Source organism: Somniosus microcephalus, chromosome 1 (genome assembly GCF_052327205.1).
Source record: "Somniosus microcephalus isolate GS21.2 chromosome 1, FLI_Smic_1.0, whole genome shotgun sequence".
NCBI lineage: Eukaryota > Metazoa > Chordata > Chondrichthyes > Squaliformes > Somniosidae > Somniosus > Somniosus microcephalus.
The window spans coordinates 400,579,595-400,594,865 of NC_140987.1; the positions used below are offsets into that span (position 1 = coordinate 400,579,595).

The window sequence follows — 15,271 nt, forward strand, 5'->3', positions numbered from 1 at the left end:
TTTCATTTGCTCAGCATTGTAAATGTTTTGCTGCCAGACTGTGAGATGAATGTTATAGATGACCTTATGTAAACAGACACAAATATTTAAAATAAATTCACCCTTTCCATTGAATGAATGACAGTTGCATTAAAAATTGCTTAGGTGTCTCTGTTAAAGGAACATTACAAACCAAGTGCCCCCCCCCTCCAAATCAGATCTCCTAAACCTTAGATTTGAAGGGAGATTCAGAACAATAGGAGATTCAAAACAATAGCTGTTGACATTTCTAGAAAATTTTGCAATAAATCAGGGGTAAGCTTGCTACAGCATCACAGACATGTGAATTCTTGGATAATATTTTTGGTCTGGCCAGTTTCAGATAAATAACACTAATGCAGGATTAGGTTGCAGCTGCTATGTTGTTCACGTTTGCATAGGGGCACAATCAGATTATACTGTCTCATCTCTCTCAGTTGCCAGGGAGACCATGATCGGGTTACAGTCACTGTTTCATACCAGTTTGTGAGATTTCAGCTGTCACGGGAAGCTGTTACCCATTTTTGTGGGTTTCAATTTATATCTTTCGAATTGAAACCAGTATGCTAAGATACATCTGCAAAAGCTCTTTTGTGCTTGACCTAAACATAAAGTTCTAGCTATGTTGACATTAATCCCAAGATTTCACTAGCACATTTAGTATATACTACAGGAAACTTTGGTTTATCCGGAGGTTGTATGTCCGGAAACCTCGATCTACCGGCAGAAATCAGGAGCCGTTTTGTTAGTTTTTTTTTCTTCTCGTGGCTTTTTTTTTCCAGCAGTCAGGCTCTGGAAAGTCTCTCTGAAGCTGTTGCTAAGCTACAGAGACGCTTCCATGGTATGGGCCGACTGTTTAGAAGCTGTTGCTAAGCAACAGTGTTTGTTGTCAGATACGGAGATGAAAACCTCCGTATGCTTCAACATTAACGCTGGTATGTCCGGCAGTTTTGATAGATCGGCAACAGCTCAGTCCCGTCGGTGCCGGATATAACAAAGTTTCCTGTATTTCACAAAGCACATGAAAAATAACATCTACTATCCTCGTGATACTAATTATTGTTATTATTACAATGACACATTGTCTAACTAGGAATTCTTTGAGCTTTAATATGGTGCCCAGTTGAAATATGAACAAGTTATTGGGCAGGTAGGGCACATTACTAGCTCTAAGATTTTTTTGCTGCTTTCTCAATGGATAGGCCAGTTTGTTCCTGTGCTCATAATATAACAACGCAACTCAACTTAAAGGCACAATGTACTTTACCCTACCAACCAGGATGTTGGTTCATTCACTTTAGTTTTCTGCTGCTTGATTGACTCTTTTTAAAAGCCACTCTCACAACCTCCACAGATATCAAAAAATGTTTTGAACAGATGTGAAGTGCCTTTCTGAATAACCAGATGTAGTGTTTACCTGTCTGCAACCCAAAATGGGGCTATCTTAGTAAGTTAACCACTTTTAGTCAACCTTTTGCTTAAAAAAAAGAACTGTAACATAGTTCATGTCCAAGTCCTTTCTGTGAAAAATGGCTAAAGATCCCAAACAGTGACACTGATGTTGAGCTTTAGAAAGTTCTAACTCATTTACAACTAGATTTTGGATAGGCGGTCAGCAGAGTGATAATTGTGGGTTCAATGGTGATAGCAGAGAGGTAAATTTGGATGTTGTCGGCATACAGATGAAAGCTGACCCCATGCTTGTGGATGATACTGAAGGGCCGCATGTAAATGGAGAGTTGAAGGCATTAAAGATGGAGCCCTGGAGCACACTAGAAGTGACTGCGGTATGGGAGGAGAAACTATTGGCATTATGGTAGATCAGTACCTTGAAGGTAGACCACATAAGAGCAGCGGAGGAGAATGGAGTGATCAACTTCATTGAAAACTGTGGCAAGATCAATAAGTTGCATTTTTATAGTGTCTTTAATAAAATATCCCAAGGCATTTTACATAGGCAAGCAGTAATAGAGCAGCACACCAAAGATGAATGAAGGCATGGTTGAAAAGGCTCACAATGCAGGAGGAAAGGTACCATAGTTTGAGAATCGGGTGGCTGAAAGATCTGCCACTAATGGGTAAACAGTAAAAGGAATGGAATTAGATGACTAATGTGCACATGCTGGGACATGAGGCAAAGCAGTTTGAGGAGTTTGGATGGGATGAAGTCATGAAGAGATTTGTAAATAAGGACACGGATTTGTTAAATCAGTGACTTGGCATACAAGGAGCCAGTAGAGGCCAGTGAGGACAGAGATGATGCGCAAGTGGGATTGGTGGGAGACTTTTGGATGAGGTGGTCTTTATGTCATGTACCACTCCAGATGCTGTGAAAGTGGAATATTGGAGAAATTGAGCCTTGTGACAAAAGCATGGCTAAAAGTTTCAGTGAAGGTGAGGGAACGCAGGCAATGTTGTAGAGGTGGAATTAAGTGATCACGGTGACAAATAAGATATGAAGTTTGACGCTCAGCTCAAAGTAAAAGAAGTTATCTGGTTCAGCCTGTGCGAATAGTCAGGGAATGGGAAATGTTGTTTGAGGCAAGGATATACAGTTTCTGGCCAAACCAAAAAGGATGGATTCTTTTTTCTGTGTTTAGTTGAAAAAGTATTCACCTCATCCACAACTTGACGACAGTAGAGATGGTCATGGAATGAAGGTGTGGTAGCAGATAGATAAAGCTGAGTATTGTCTGCATTTATATAGAAACTGTCCCCATACCTGTGGATAATGTTGCTGCAGGGTTAGCATGTAAATGAGGAAAAGGACCAAGGATAGAACCTTGCACTCTGTCAGAGGTCACCATCGGGCAGACACGTGGGGAAGCCATTGGTCTCCTGGAGATCTGATAACTATACTGGGACAGTTAGGAGTCAAACTAAGTGAGAGCAGCCCTTGAAGTTGGACCACCGAGGTAAAACGATCCAAGAGGATGGTTGGCTAACTGTATCATACCTTGCAGAAAGGTTGAGTAGGACAAGGTGAAGTAATGCATCGTGGTCAAAAATCACAGGATCACTGGTGACTTTGACCAAGGCAGTTTCAGTGCTGTGGGCGGAGTGGAAAACAAATTGACAGGAATTGAATAGGGTGGTTACAGAGATGGGCACAAAGCTGGGAGGCTAAGAGACACTGAGGACCTTACAGAGGAAGGGGTGGTTGATGATGGGATGGATCTTAAGAGAAGTCAGACGCCAGGCTTTTTAAGGAGGAGGTCTATGATGACATCAGTTTTGAAGAGGGGTGGTGGGGAGAAGGAGCAGAATGCCTGAGGAAAGGAAGATGTTGACAATGGCAGCAAGCATTTGATGAAAAACATTTGAATGATCAAGAGCTGGATTTGAAAGAGGTTAAGGGGGACGAAATAATTAAAATTTTCATGAATTGAATTTGATAGTAAAAGCAGAGGAACTTCCTCTTGTGGTGCCATTTTAACCTCTAGACTTGACTATTCAATGCTCTCCTGGCCAGCCCCCTATCTTCCACCCTACAACTTGAGCTCATCCAAAACTCTGCTGCCCATATCCTAACTCGCACCATGTCCCTTTCACCCATCACCCCTCTGCTCGCTGACCTGCATTGGCTCCAGGTCTGGCAACACCTCAATTTTTTCAAATTCCTCCATGGCCTCGCCCCTCCCCATCTCTCTAACCTCCTCCAGCCCTACAACCTTCCAAGATCTCTGCTGTCCTCCAATTCTGGCCTCTTGCACATCCCCTATTTTAATCGCTCCACCACTGGCGACCATGCCTTCTGCTGCCTAGGCCCTAAGCTTTGGCATTCTCTCCCTAAATCTCTCTGCCTCTCTGTACTCCTTTAAGACGCTCCTTAAAACCTACCTCTTTGGCCAAGCTTTTGGTCATGTGTCCTAATATCTTCTTATGTGGCTCAGTGTCAAATTTTGTTTATAACACTCCAGTGAAGCGCCTTGGGACCGTTAAAGATGCTATATAAATTCAAGTTGTTATTAAATGCAAATCTATTAATGTTTTATTGATAATCGAGATACAGTAGGTCAAAAAAAGGGCACACATGGAAATTAATCTGATCAATTGGCACTAAACACCTGCTGCTCGGATTTTATTTTTTCTTGATGTTTCTTCCTCCAGTTTGCTCTCCTCCACTCTTGAAAATGCTAACTCTTGATGGGAAACAGGACTATGGATGCCATTCTCTCTGGTTCCTTGTAAACGTAGCATTGTTCACACAGGAGCCTATGCAGCTTAGCACGAGCTATTACAAACCCAGCCCTGTCCTCACCCAATGTCCCCACACGTGCACTTTCCAGTAGACGTCATTATACAGCAGGAACCCTGGCTATTTTTTTGCTTCCCAAACCTGGACATGCTGAAGCCAATTGCAACCGGTGTTCTTGCTGAGATCAGCTAACTCAGCACAGACTAGGAATCAAACCTGGGACCTTCTGGTCTTTGCAATTTATCAGATGTACATTTACCCATTGAGCCAATAGGGGAACTTGGATTTTAATTTTAATAGAGGTTTCAACGGTCTGTAAGCAATAATATTTGCTACTGACTCTACCGATACTTTATTACGGAGCGTGTTAAAGCACACCAATTTTTTGTTTAACTATAGAACGGGGTGTCCAAGCTTTTTGTTTCTGTGTCTTGTGGAACCTTGAGGCACACAAGTCTAGATCAATATTTCCATTAATTTGCATTGATCTCAAGTTGCTGATGCTAACAGATCTTGGTATTCTGATTTGGAATTTATCCACCAATGAGACAATAGCACAAAGAGAGCCCTTTTCATATGTTCAGGTTCACAAAATTCAAATAGGACTAGCCAATGTGTAAGAAATAAAAGCCAATGTAGCATTGAATTGCCAGGGGTTTGAGGGCTGGGTTGTCAGTAGCCCACAGACTATAATTTGGACACCCTTGCTGCTGATAGTTACTACTTATTCCGCAGAGTGATGGCTTATGACTTGGGTGGGGGAATAAGGAAAGATTATATTTATATTTGTAAATAACATCCTATTAGTAAATGCTGGATTCAGCTAATTTTGGGAGGTTTTGAAAATAGAGACAGCAACAATTTAACTCGATTTTAATTAAAGTAAACAGGTTTTATTTTTATATCCAGAGCTGATAATTTTTTTTTTAAATAAACTGGAATAAAATGTTATTCCTTTGATTTGCCACTATTCCAACAGTTGGAACCCTAAAGTTATTCCACACAATGTAATCAGGGAAATGTTATGCATCAAAGGGTATATAACAAACTCTTCTACATCTGTAACCAGGTGGCTTCTTACTGCAATTCCTGGATTGCAGAGAACCCATCCCAAAATGTGGAGTTTAAAAAAAATATCAGACCATTCACATGTAACTGCAGAACTGGGGGAAAGGATGGCTGCATCAGGACTACTAATCTACCACAGGAAGTTCCCAACCACAGCTACATTTCCTTAAACAGAATACACAATGTTTATGACCCAAGGATTGAAATCCCAGGCTGCAGTCTACTTTTTTGGCAGCCTTTACTCTGCTGGGCACAAAAATGAACACAACAGTAAAATGATCCCACGCCAACTACAGGTAAGATTTAATTTAGCTGTCCTTCAAATTTCTGATCTAAACATAATGTGTGTGTATATGGAACTGAAGCCCCTGCAGACCATTATGAATACCTCATCTGAATATGCGTGTGTAGTATACTAATCCATTAGACTGTTAATTTGCCTATTCATACACCAATAAAGTAAAAGCTAATGATGTGTTTGCACCTGAACGGTAAGTGAATTTTCATTACAACAGTAACCAAAGGTAAGTAATATATCACAGTTATTAAGAAAAGAGGTGTTACTAATACAGATACTATTTCTCTACATTGTACTTTCAGGCCCTTGGTGATCCCTGCACACTTGGTGTTGGTCTGCACATAATAATGAAAAAGCATTGAAAAAAACTTATGACTCCATGAGTTTTTCCTCTGTTATTCCCAATAGCATGATAGCCTACACTAAATGAATTTGCATGCTCACTGTATACCCATGTCAGTTGAGGTCCTAGTTAGACCTGAAATATCCTGGTACAGAATTCAACACTATTTACATAACAATCCCAGTACAGTCTTCCACATCATTTACAACCTAAACAGCATAATTTGCTGCACACAGAGCAGATCGACAAAGATGTGTTATTTAGTGACATTCTGTGTAGGCTACATTTCAAAATGATCAAAAATCAGACCATCAATATTCTTAAGCATTTCACTGCTAAGAACTCAGTTGATTACATTTTTTCAAACTCTCCGTCTCATTGTAATTGAAAATCTGGCTCATAGATGCTGTGACTGTGCAGAATTTAGCCCTTTGAATCAATTGTATTGAATATTAGCTGGCTAGAACTATTGAGCAGTGATGACAGAAATGGGATGAATCTCCAGCAATTTTTTAAAAAAGCTACAGGCTATGGAAATTGTAAGTTTTATGGAAGTTTGCCAAATATACTGTGATGCCAATGTGTGTCTTAGTAAATGTTAAAATTTCCTCAATTTAAAAGCGAAAAAATATCTTGCAACAGTGCTGTAAGCACCACAGTTAAAACATTTTAAAATACCACTTTTGAATACTTACAGCTGCCTCGAACCTTCTAAAATAGATTCTCTACAGCTTGTACTTTACTGCGCGGTACACATAAAAATGTCTCATGACTTCAGTTATAAAACATTTTCTTTTCCCTTTAATTTTTTTTGAATACCTTAGCACTATGTATTAAGATTGGTCAAGGTTAGAAATTCCAGCCTAAAAACAGATTCTCTCTCTTTAAAGACTGTGTTTCCTTCCATCTGTCACTGTGCTGCAGATGATGATCAAAGTAGAATAAATTGAAGTAGACGGGCAGCCCTCCCATTACCCTAATGTTTAGTTTAGTTTAGTTTAAACTTTGCTACTCTACTAGTTATTTAATTTCTACTCCACTAGTTATTTAATTTCCTTGTATTTTTTTTAAGTCTTCTCTGCCCTGGGTGTTCAGGTGCATTCCTGGTCTGGTAGGTGAAGTCTATGATTTTCTTCCTTTATGCATTTATAACTGCATGTACAAGAAAATAATCCTCAGCAATTGGAGCAGGCCAGCAGGTATACAGCACATTTTAGATTAGAAATCACACGGCAATATTACTTTAAAAATAAACAGGTTAATGCTTTTGTTAAAACAATGGACAAAGTGCTTTCAAACAAACACATTAAGCAGAGTGTAATTTCTAGGCCTTGGAAATCACAAAACAGACCAGGCTGCACAGTGCAGGTTTGGGTGGGAGGGGTGCAGGAGAAGCAAATTCCACTGAACTTGGTAACTGTGGAAATGTAGGCAATTTATGGATCAAATCTTGCACAAAAACAAGTCAGCAGAGGAACTTCCACAGTTTGGCCTGTAACATGCAGATAAACGATAATGTGGGTTTATAACACTTAAGACGACAGGTAAAATGTAATTTTTACATTAAAGTGTTTAATGATGTAGCAAAATTAATTTTAACAAATGGGGCAGATAAATTAACATAAACCATGGTTATTTAAAAAATAACAGAAAATGAATACTGGTTTCATCGATGCAAATACCAAAATAAAGAGATACTAAAAAAGAACAGATTCATTGTGATCACTGGGAGGAATCAGTGGAAGTCCAACAGCTAACTGTTCATCATGGAAGAAAAAAGACAAAAAAATGTAAAGGGAAGACCAGTGGAGCTCATTTTTACTAACTATTGGGTGGAATTACCTTTTGCTTAGAGTGCAAGTTGAGGACCCTTTCTGACTTATTTTTAGAACCTGATGTTGCACCATCAAACCCTGTCAATTTACTTTAGTATACTTCAATATTTTACTACTTGTAGGACTTTAATTTCTGCCCAACCAATAATCCATCATCACTTAGTAATATTTAACAAATGTGAACTGTGGAAGCATGACTATGGCTAAGAGTGTAGAAATCTGGAGGCAACCATCGAAAATGGATCAAAATGTTAGTCCATTTCAATGTTGCTGCTTGGTTGCTAGTCTACTTTGGGAGGAATTTATAAAAGACTAGTTTTTGTGATTGAAGAAAGTAAAATATTCACCCTACAAAAATACAGGGAAAATGGTTAGGAGTAGAGTCCATCTACAATATCTTGGTAAGTATAATCCTTCCACTCATGAAATGGAAGTTATCATTCCAATTTGACCTCACTGCTATTATTATATACAGTGACTTGAACTAGTTAAGAACAGGCACACAAGCCTTATCTTACTCCTGGAAATATTTACTGTGCTTGGGCCAATTATCAAAGTTACTCCATTGGAAACCCTGAGAGTTAAAAATATACTTAATTGAAAAATCACAGCCTGAAATATAAAGCCTATTTCCTGTAATCTGCATATCTGGAAGGAAACAAAACCCAACCACAAAGTGGAACATTCGAAAGATACTGCTGTGCCACAGTACAGAGGGGAAATGAATCCAATGCAGAATGGCCTTCAGCTTTACAACATAGGCACTTGACCTCCCCTTCTGCCAAAACTATAGGGACATTAATCATTTACTACACATTGGTCTCTGAATCAATATCTTTAAGACTGTCATTATACGAGAGTTGGACTAAATAAAAAGGAAGCCAGGCAAGGCTTTCTGTCTAACCCTGAAACCATTCAGCAATGTTTCCTCTCTACCTATCCCTTTTGTTGTTGTGCTATACTGTTCCAACTACCATTAGAAAATAACATTTTGCAGTATAGTGTAATAGGTAATAATAGCTGTACATAATACAGTAGTCCATATAAAAGGCCTGGGATAACTGCACTTATGTGTTGACACAGTCACCTTGTGGGGAATATCTATTGGATAAACTTCCTTGTTGATCAAAGTTGCAGCTTGACTACACTAAAATTATGTATAAATAATTGTTGATTTTACTGCAACATTGATATCTTATGGACTGCAGCAGTGATCACTGTGATTAAATTTAAAACCAAGGTCAGTGAGATAGGAGCCAGTAATAGAAGTTATGCCCCAAAGATGAACAGACCAACCTATTGCAAGAGGAACTGTGGCAGCTGAAGAGTTCTCTGAACTCTTTTCATACTTGCGTATCTATTTAAAGCAATGATCACTAATGTCCAAAGATGCACCATATTCATGTGGTTTGCATACATTTCAAAAATTACATCCTGCATCTCAAACATCAATGGCATGTCTTTATCATGAACAAGTAAACCCCTATTTTCTGTCCCATGCTAACTCCCCTCAAATAAAATAGCCAGAACTCTTTGTAAGAGTAAAAATTGTCACTACAAAGATTTACACCCATCCTGTCCAATTTAGATATCAGTTCAAAAAACATATGATGAATACTGCCTTTGAAGAAAGCCAAACTATCCCAGTCCCTCATGCTCAGTTGCTAACACAGAATTTCAAGGTTACAACATACATCTTCCTCATTCTAGTAGGTTGTTTACTTTCATTTGGGGAACTTCAAAACAGAAATTCCAGTTATTACCTTGGTTCCTTAATTAAGGGGAAGTATTGTGCAACAATATATGTTTATATATAAATACATGAAAGGAACTAAGGACTTGCATTGTGTATTGACAAGAAAGATAGATCTGATTTGTGATTCTCTACGTAAAAGTATTTTTAGTTGTGTAGTGATGTAGAAAGCAGGTTTCTTGACCACTACAAATTCAAATTAAATCCAGTTGTTCAAAACAGAATGATTAGTTTCACTAAAAGGGATATGGCATTTTAGACAAAGACAAAAAATACATTTCTAACATTTCTTTCGTACAAATCCACGTGAACAGCATCAATCTGAGCAATTTACACATTCTTCGTTTACCATTCACCTGTCAGTTCTTACTGGAATATTTTTTTTTTGAAAAACAGCAACAACAAAAAAAGATGTAAAGTGTCCATGCAGACAACCATGTTTTGATGTGTAAAACAATGTGCAATTTAATATGTTGAAAATTATCATTCTTTTATATTTTCATCTACAGTACCACAATCATGATTTAAAATTCTTTTCTGATTTTCATTCTCTTCATTCTCCTCCTGAGTTGAGGAATTGTATACAACGTGCGTCTTTAAAAGCGCTGCTATGTGTAATCACAGAGAAGTATAGAGGTTTTCTCTTCTCCTTTCAAACCTATCTGCATTAGGAAATTTCAGAAAGATCCTTTTTAAGGAATGGTACCAACAGAATCCCCTGTGAACACTGGTTCTTCTTTAAAACCACCGCTTAGTCCATATGAAACTCTCGTAGCTGATCTTCAGGTAATACAAACGTACAAAGTCATTAGCAATCCTGGACCTGTTTCCTGAAGATGTTCTTTAAAATACTCGGGTGTGCATTTCCATGTCTTTGATGGAATTCCATAAAAACCATGCAGTATGGAAACAGCCACAGCGACGGTGAGAATTCATAATAACATAATGAGAAAGATAAAACTCGATATGCAACATATCTTAAAAGGAGGATTTTTCCCCCCCTAACAATATCTTCTCTCTAAACGTTGGGGCATGTTTAGAGTTTTTCAGATGAAGGAATCCAGATGTAGGGACCAGATTGTTCTTCAATGACCTGTTTAATTTTGTTGTAGATCTCCTCTAATGAGTCTCCCTGTACAATGGCTGTGGAAAACAAAAAATATTACTACTGTATAAAAAGCAAAATATTGCAATTGTTGGAAATCTGCAACAAATTGAAATTGCTTGAAACAAACAAACAGTTGACCTTTCAGATTTATACACCAAAACTAAGCAATAAGAGATGGATTTTCAAGTCTTTTTTCGTGTTTGTAATTCCTTATATCAGCCAGCATCCTAATGAATCTGCAATGTATCCACTCTATCCTTCCACTGATCCCCCTAAGCTGTGCGGGTGCGCGGCCGCGCAGTTACCTGCAGCCTGGAAGAGAGACGGGGGTGGGGGAGAGAGACGGGGGTGGGGGAGGAGAGAGACGGGTGGGAGAGAGACGGGTGGGAGAGAGACGGGGGTGGGGGAGAGAGAGGGGGTGGGGGAGAGAGCGAGGGGAGAGAGAGAGATGGGGGAGAGAGAGAGACGGGGGGGAGAGTGAGAGAGACGGGGAGGGAGAGAGAGAGACGGCGGGAGGGAGGGAGAGGGAGATGGAGGGAGAGGGGGAGGGAGAGGGAGACTGCGGGAGGGAGGGAGACTGCGGGAGCGAGAGATCGACTGGGCGGGAAAGTAACTGGGGGAGGGAGACGGAGAGCGCGACGGGGGAGGAAGCCTGGGGGAAGAGAGATAGGGAGGGAGAGAGGGACGGGGGAGTAGAGAGAGAGATGGGGACAGGGAGATTGGGGGAGAGGGAGAGACTGGGGGGAGAGAACTGAGGGAGGGAGAGACGGGGACAGAGACTGGGGGGAGGGGGACGGGGAAGGGAGAGAGAGACTGGGGGAGGGACTGGGGAGAGAGAAACAGGGCACAGAGACTGGGAGGAAGAGACTGGGGGAGGGAGACACTCGGGAATGGAGAGTGTGTGATGGGGAGAGAGCGACGGGGTGAGAGATTGGGGGAGAGAGAGACAGAAAGAGATTGGGGGGAGAGCGACTGGGCAGGGGAGGGAGACAGAGAGAGAGAGAGACTGGGGGAGGAAGCTTGGGGAAGGGGGAGAGAGACGGGTAGCGAAGGAGGGACGGGGAGAGACTGGTGGAGAGAGAGACAGACTGGGGGGAGGGAGAGAGAGAGACTGGGATAGAGACTAGGGGAGGGAGAAACTGGGGAAGTGAAAGACAGAGAGAGAGAGACTGAGTGGGGGGAGAGTGACGAGGGCAGAGAGAGACTGGGGAGGAGAGAGACTGACTGGGGAGGAGAGAGAGAGAGACCAGGGGAGAGAGCCTGGGGGAGGGAGAGAGACTGGGGGGGGAGAGAGACTGGGGGGAAGAGAGATTTCCTGCGCTTCTTACAATATTGGTAAAAAAAAAAAATCGCATTACTGTATACAGGAAACTCATGATTTACTGGCACCTAAATAACCGTAAATCTCTGTTAATTGGCAAAATTCAGGAGTAGGTTCAGGTAAGTTTTACTTCATATTAGTGGCCGTTCCTGGATCTGTGGCTGTGTAACTGGGGTTCCTGCACCTGTTGCTAAGCAACAGGGACGCCTGGACCTTGTGGCCGGGGTTCCTGCACCTGTTGCTAAGCAACTGGGAAGCCTGGATCTGTTGCTGTGTACGGGGCTCTCGTACCTTTTACTATACCTCTCTGTAATCCGGACATTTTGATAAACCAGCACCACGCTGGTCCCGTCGGTGCCGGATAAAAAAGAGTTTCCTGTATATGCTTTTAAGTGATTGCTGTAGTTGTAAAATTTGCCCATAGATGAAAAGGTCGCGTTCAAAGGAGTTTGTGGCCCGCTCAGTACAAATAAAATTAGAGGGAACATTGCATCCTTCCTATAATGTGGAACTTAAAACTGCACACAACTACTCCAATTGTGATCTTTCTAAGGTTTTATGTAGATTCACCATTACATCCTGACTCTTCTGTTCAATGGGGGTAAAATTCAACTTTGGCAAGATTGCAAAATGAGAGGTAGGAAATTGGCTGCCCATTATACACCATGCCCGTTTTCCTTTCTGTACACTTATAGGAAACAGGAGTAGGTCATTCAGCCCCTCGAGCCTGTTCTGCCATTCAATAAGATCATGGCTGATCTGCGACGTAACTCCATATATCCGCCTTTGGCCCATATCCCTTAATACCTTTGGTTAACAGAAAGCTATCAATCTCCGATTTAAAATTAACAGCTGATCTAGCATGAATTGCTGTTTGCAGAAGAGAGTTCCAAACTTCTACCACCCTTTGTGTGTAGAAGTATTCCCTAATTTCACTCTTGAAAGGTCTGGCTCTAATTTTTAGACTCTGCCCCCTAGTCCTAGAATCACCAACCAGCGAAAATAGTTTCTCTCTATTTACCCTATCTGTTCCCCTTAGTATCTTGAAAACTTCGATCAGATCATCCCTTAACCATCTAAATTCTAGGGAATACAACCCTAATTTGTGTAATCTCTCCTTGTAACAACCCTTGAAGTCTGGGTATCATTCTGGTAAACCTATGCTGCACTCCCTCCAAGGCCAATAAATCCTAAGGTGTGGTGCCCAGAACTGCTCACAGTACTCTAACCAGGGTTTTGTATAGCTGCAGCATAACTTCTACCCCCTTGTACTCTAGTCCTCTAGATAAAAAAGCCAGCATTCCATTAGCCTTTTTGATTTTTATCTGTACCTGTTCATGACATTTAATGATCTATGTACGTGGACTCCACTGTTTTTAGCCTTTCACCATTTAGAAAGTACCCTGTTCTATCCTTTTTAGGTCCAAAGTGGATGACCTCACATTGGCCTACATTGAAATCCACTTGCCACAGTTTTGCCCATTCACTTAATCTGTCGATATCCCTTTGTAATTTTATGCTTCTATCTACACTGCCACCTATCTTTGTGTCATCAGCAAATTTTGAAATATGACTTTCTATGCCATCATCAAAGTCATTAATAAATACTGTGAATAGTTGAGGCCCCAAAACGGATGCCTGCGGGACACCACTAGTCACCTCCTGCCAATTTGTGTACCTACCCATTATCCCTACTGCCTGTCTCCTGTTGCTCAGCCAATTTGCTAACCAGGTCAATAATTTTCCCTCAACTCCATGGGCTTCTACCTTAGATAACAGTCTCTTATGTGGGACTTTATCAAATGCCTTCTGGAAGTCCATATAAATAACATCCATAGACATTCCCCTACCCACTACTTCAGTCACCTCCTCAAAAAATTCAATCAGGTTTGTCAGACATGACCTACCTTTCACAAATCCATGCTGGCTCTCTCTCTCAACTGAAAATTTTCAAGGTGTTTTGTCACCCTATCCTTAATTATAGACTCTAGCAATTTCCTGACAACAGATATTAGGCTAACTGGTCTATAATTCCCTGGTTTCCCCCTCTCATTTTTTAAATAGCGGAGTGATGTGCAATTTTCAAATTTAAAGGAACGGTTCCTGAATCAAGAGAACTTTGGAAGATTATAGTTAGGGCATCTGCAATGTGTTCACCTACTTTCTTTAAAACCCTGGGATGGAAACCATCTGGTCTTGGAAATTTGTCACTCTTTAGTGCCATTATTTTCTTAATTACTGTTATTTTACTTACATTAATTTTATTGAGTCCTTGTCCCTGATTCAGTATTAGTTTCCTTGGGATTTCTGGCATGCTATCCTCTTCCTCTACTATAAATACTTACGCAAAGTAATTATTCAACATGTCCACCATATCACTGCTTTCAGTTATTAAGGTGCCAACATTGCTTCTGACTACCCTCTTTTTCCTAATATAATTGTAAAAAAAGTGTTGATTTTGATATCCCATACAAGTTTCTTTTCATACTCCCTTTCTGTAGCTCTTACTATCTGTTTTGTGACCCTTTGTTGTTCTTTGTATCTTTCCCATTTGCCAGGACCTGTGCTATTTTTTGCATTTTTGTATGCTTTTTCTTTTAGTTTTATGCTGTCCCTTACCTCTGATGGCTTTTTTTTTCGCAAGTAGAGCTCTTGCCCCTCAGAGGTATAAACTGGTTCTGCATCACCTTAAATTCTTTTTTGAATATCTCCCACTGTTCTTCTGTTGTTTTACCCATTAACAGATTTGCCCAGTTTACTGTGGACAATCTCTGTCCCAGCCCTTTGAAGTTGGCCATATCCAAATCTAGAATCTTAGCAGCTGTTTCGCGTTTCTCCCTTTCAAACACTACGTTGAACTCGATCATGTTATGATCGCGATTGGATAAATGTTCACGCATAGTTAGGCTGTTGACTAAATCTAATATGGCTTGCCCCCTTGTTGCTTCTAGGACATATTGTTGTAGAAAACTATCCCGGACACACGCAAGAAATTCACTACCTTTCTGACAGGTGCTAGTCTGCTTATCCCAATCTATATGAAAGTTAAAAACCTCCATTAAAACCACTCTGCCTTTGCTACATGCTTGTCTAATCTCTGCATTTATACAATCTAGCACTTCACAGCTGCTACCAGGGGGCCTATACACAACTCCCACTACAGTCTTAAATCCTTTCCTATTTCTTAATTCTACCCATAAAGTCTCCACTGCCTGCTTACCTCTCGTTATATCCTCTTATTATTGAAGTGATTTCATCCTTAATCACTAAGGCTACTCCTCCCCCTCTGCCATTTTCCTTACCTTTCCTGTAGACCTTATAACCTGGTA

The 15,271-nt window shown here is 40.6% G+C and overlaps 1 protein-coding gene across 9 annotated transcripts in view; it reads right to left on the reverse strand.

Annotated features, from left to right (window-relative positions):
* Nucleotides 1–5,083: 5,083 nt before the first annotated feature.
* The window catches only part of dlg3 (discs, large homolog 3 (Drosophila)), a 774,284-nt gene continuing 764,096 nt past the window's right edge, over nucleotides 5,084–15,271 (reverse strand). For all 9 annotated transcript variants that reach the window (XM_085998120.1, XM_085998110.1, XM_085998103.1 and 6 more), the window contains one exon: nucleotides 5,084–10,656. In XM_085998120.1, the coding sequence (XP_085854246.1) occupies nucleotides 10,611–10,656 (46 nt within the window). In that variant the 3' untranslated portion in view covers nucleotides 5,084–10,610. The remainder of the gene's footprint in view (nucleotides 10,657–15,271) is intronic.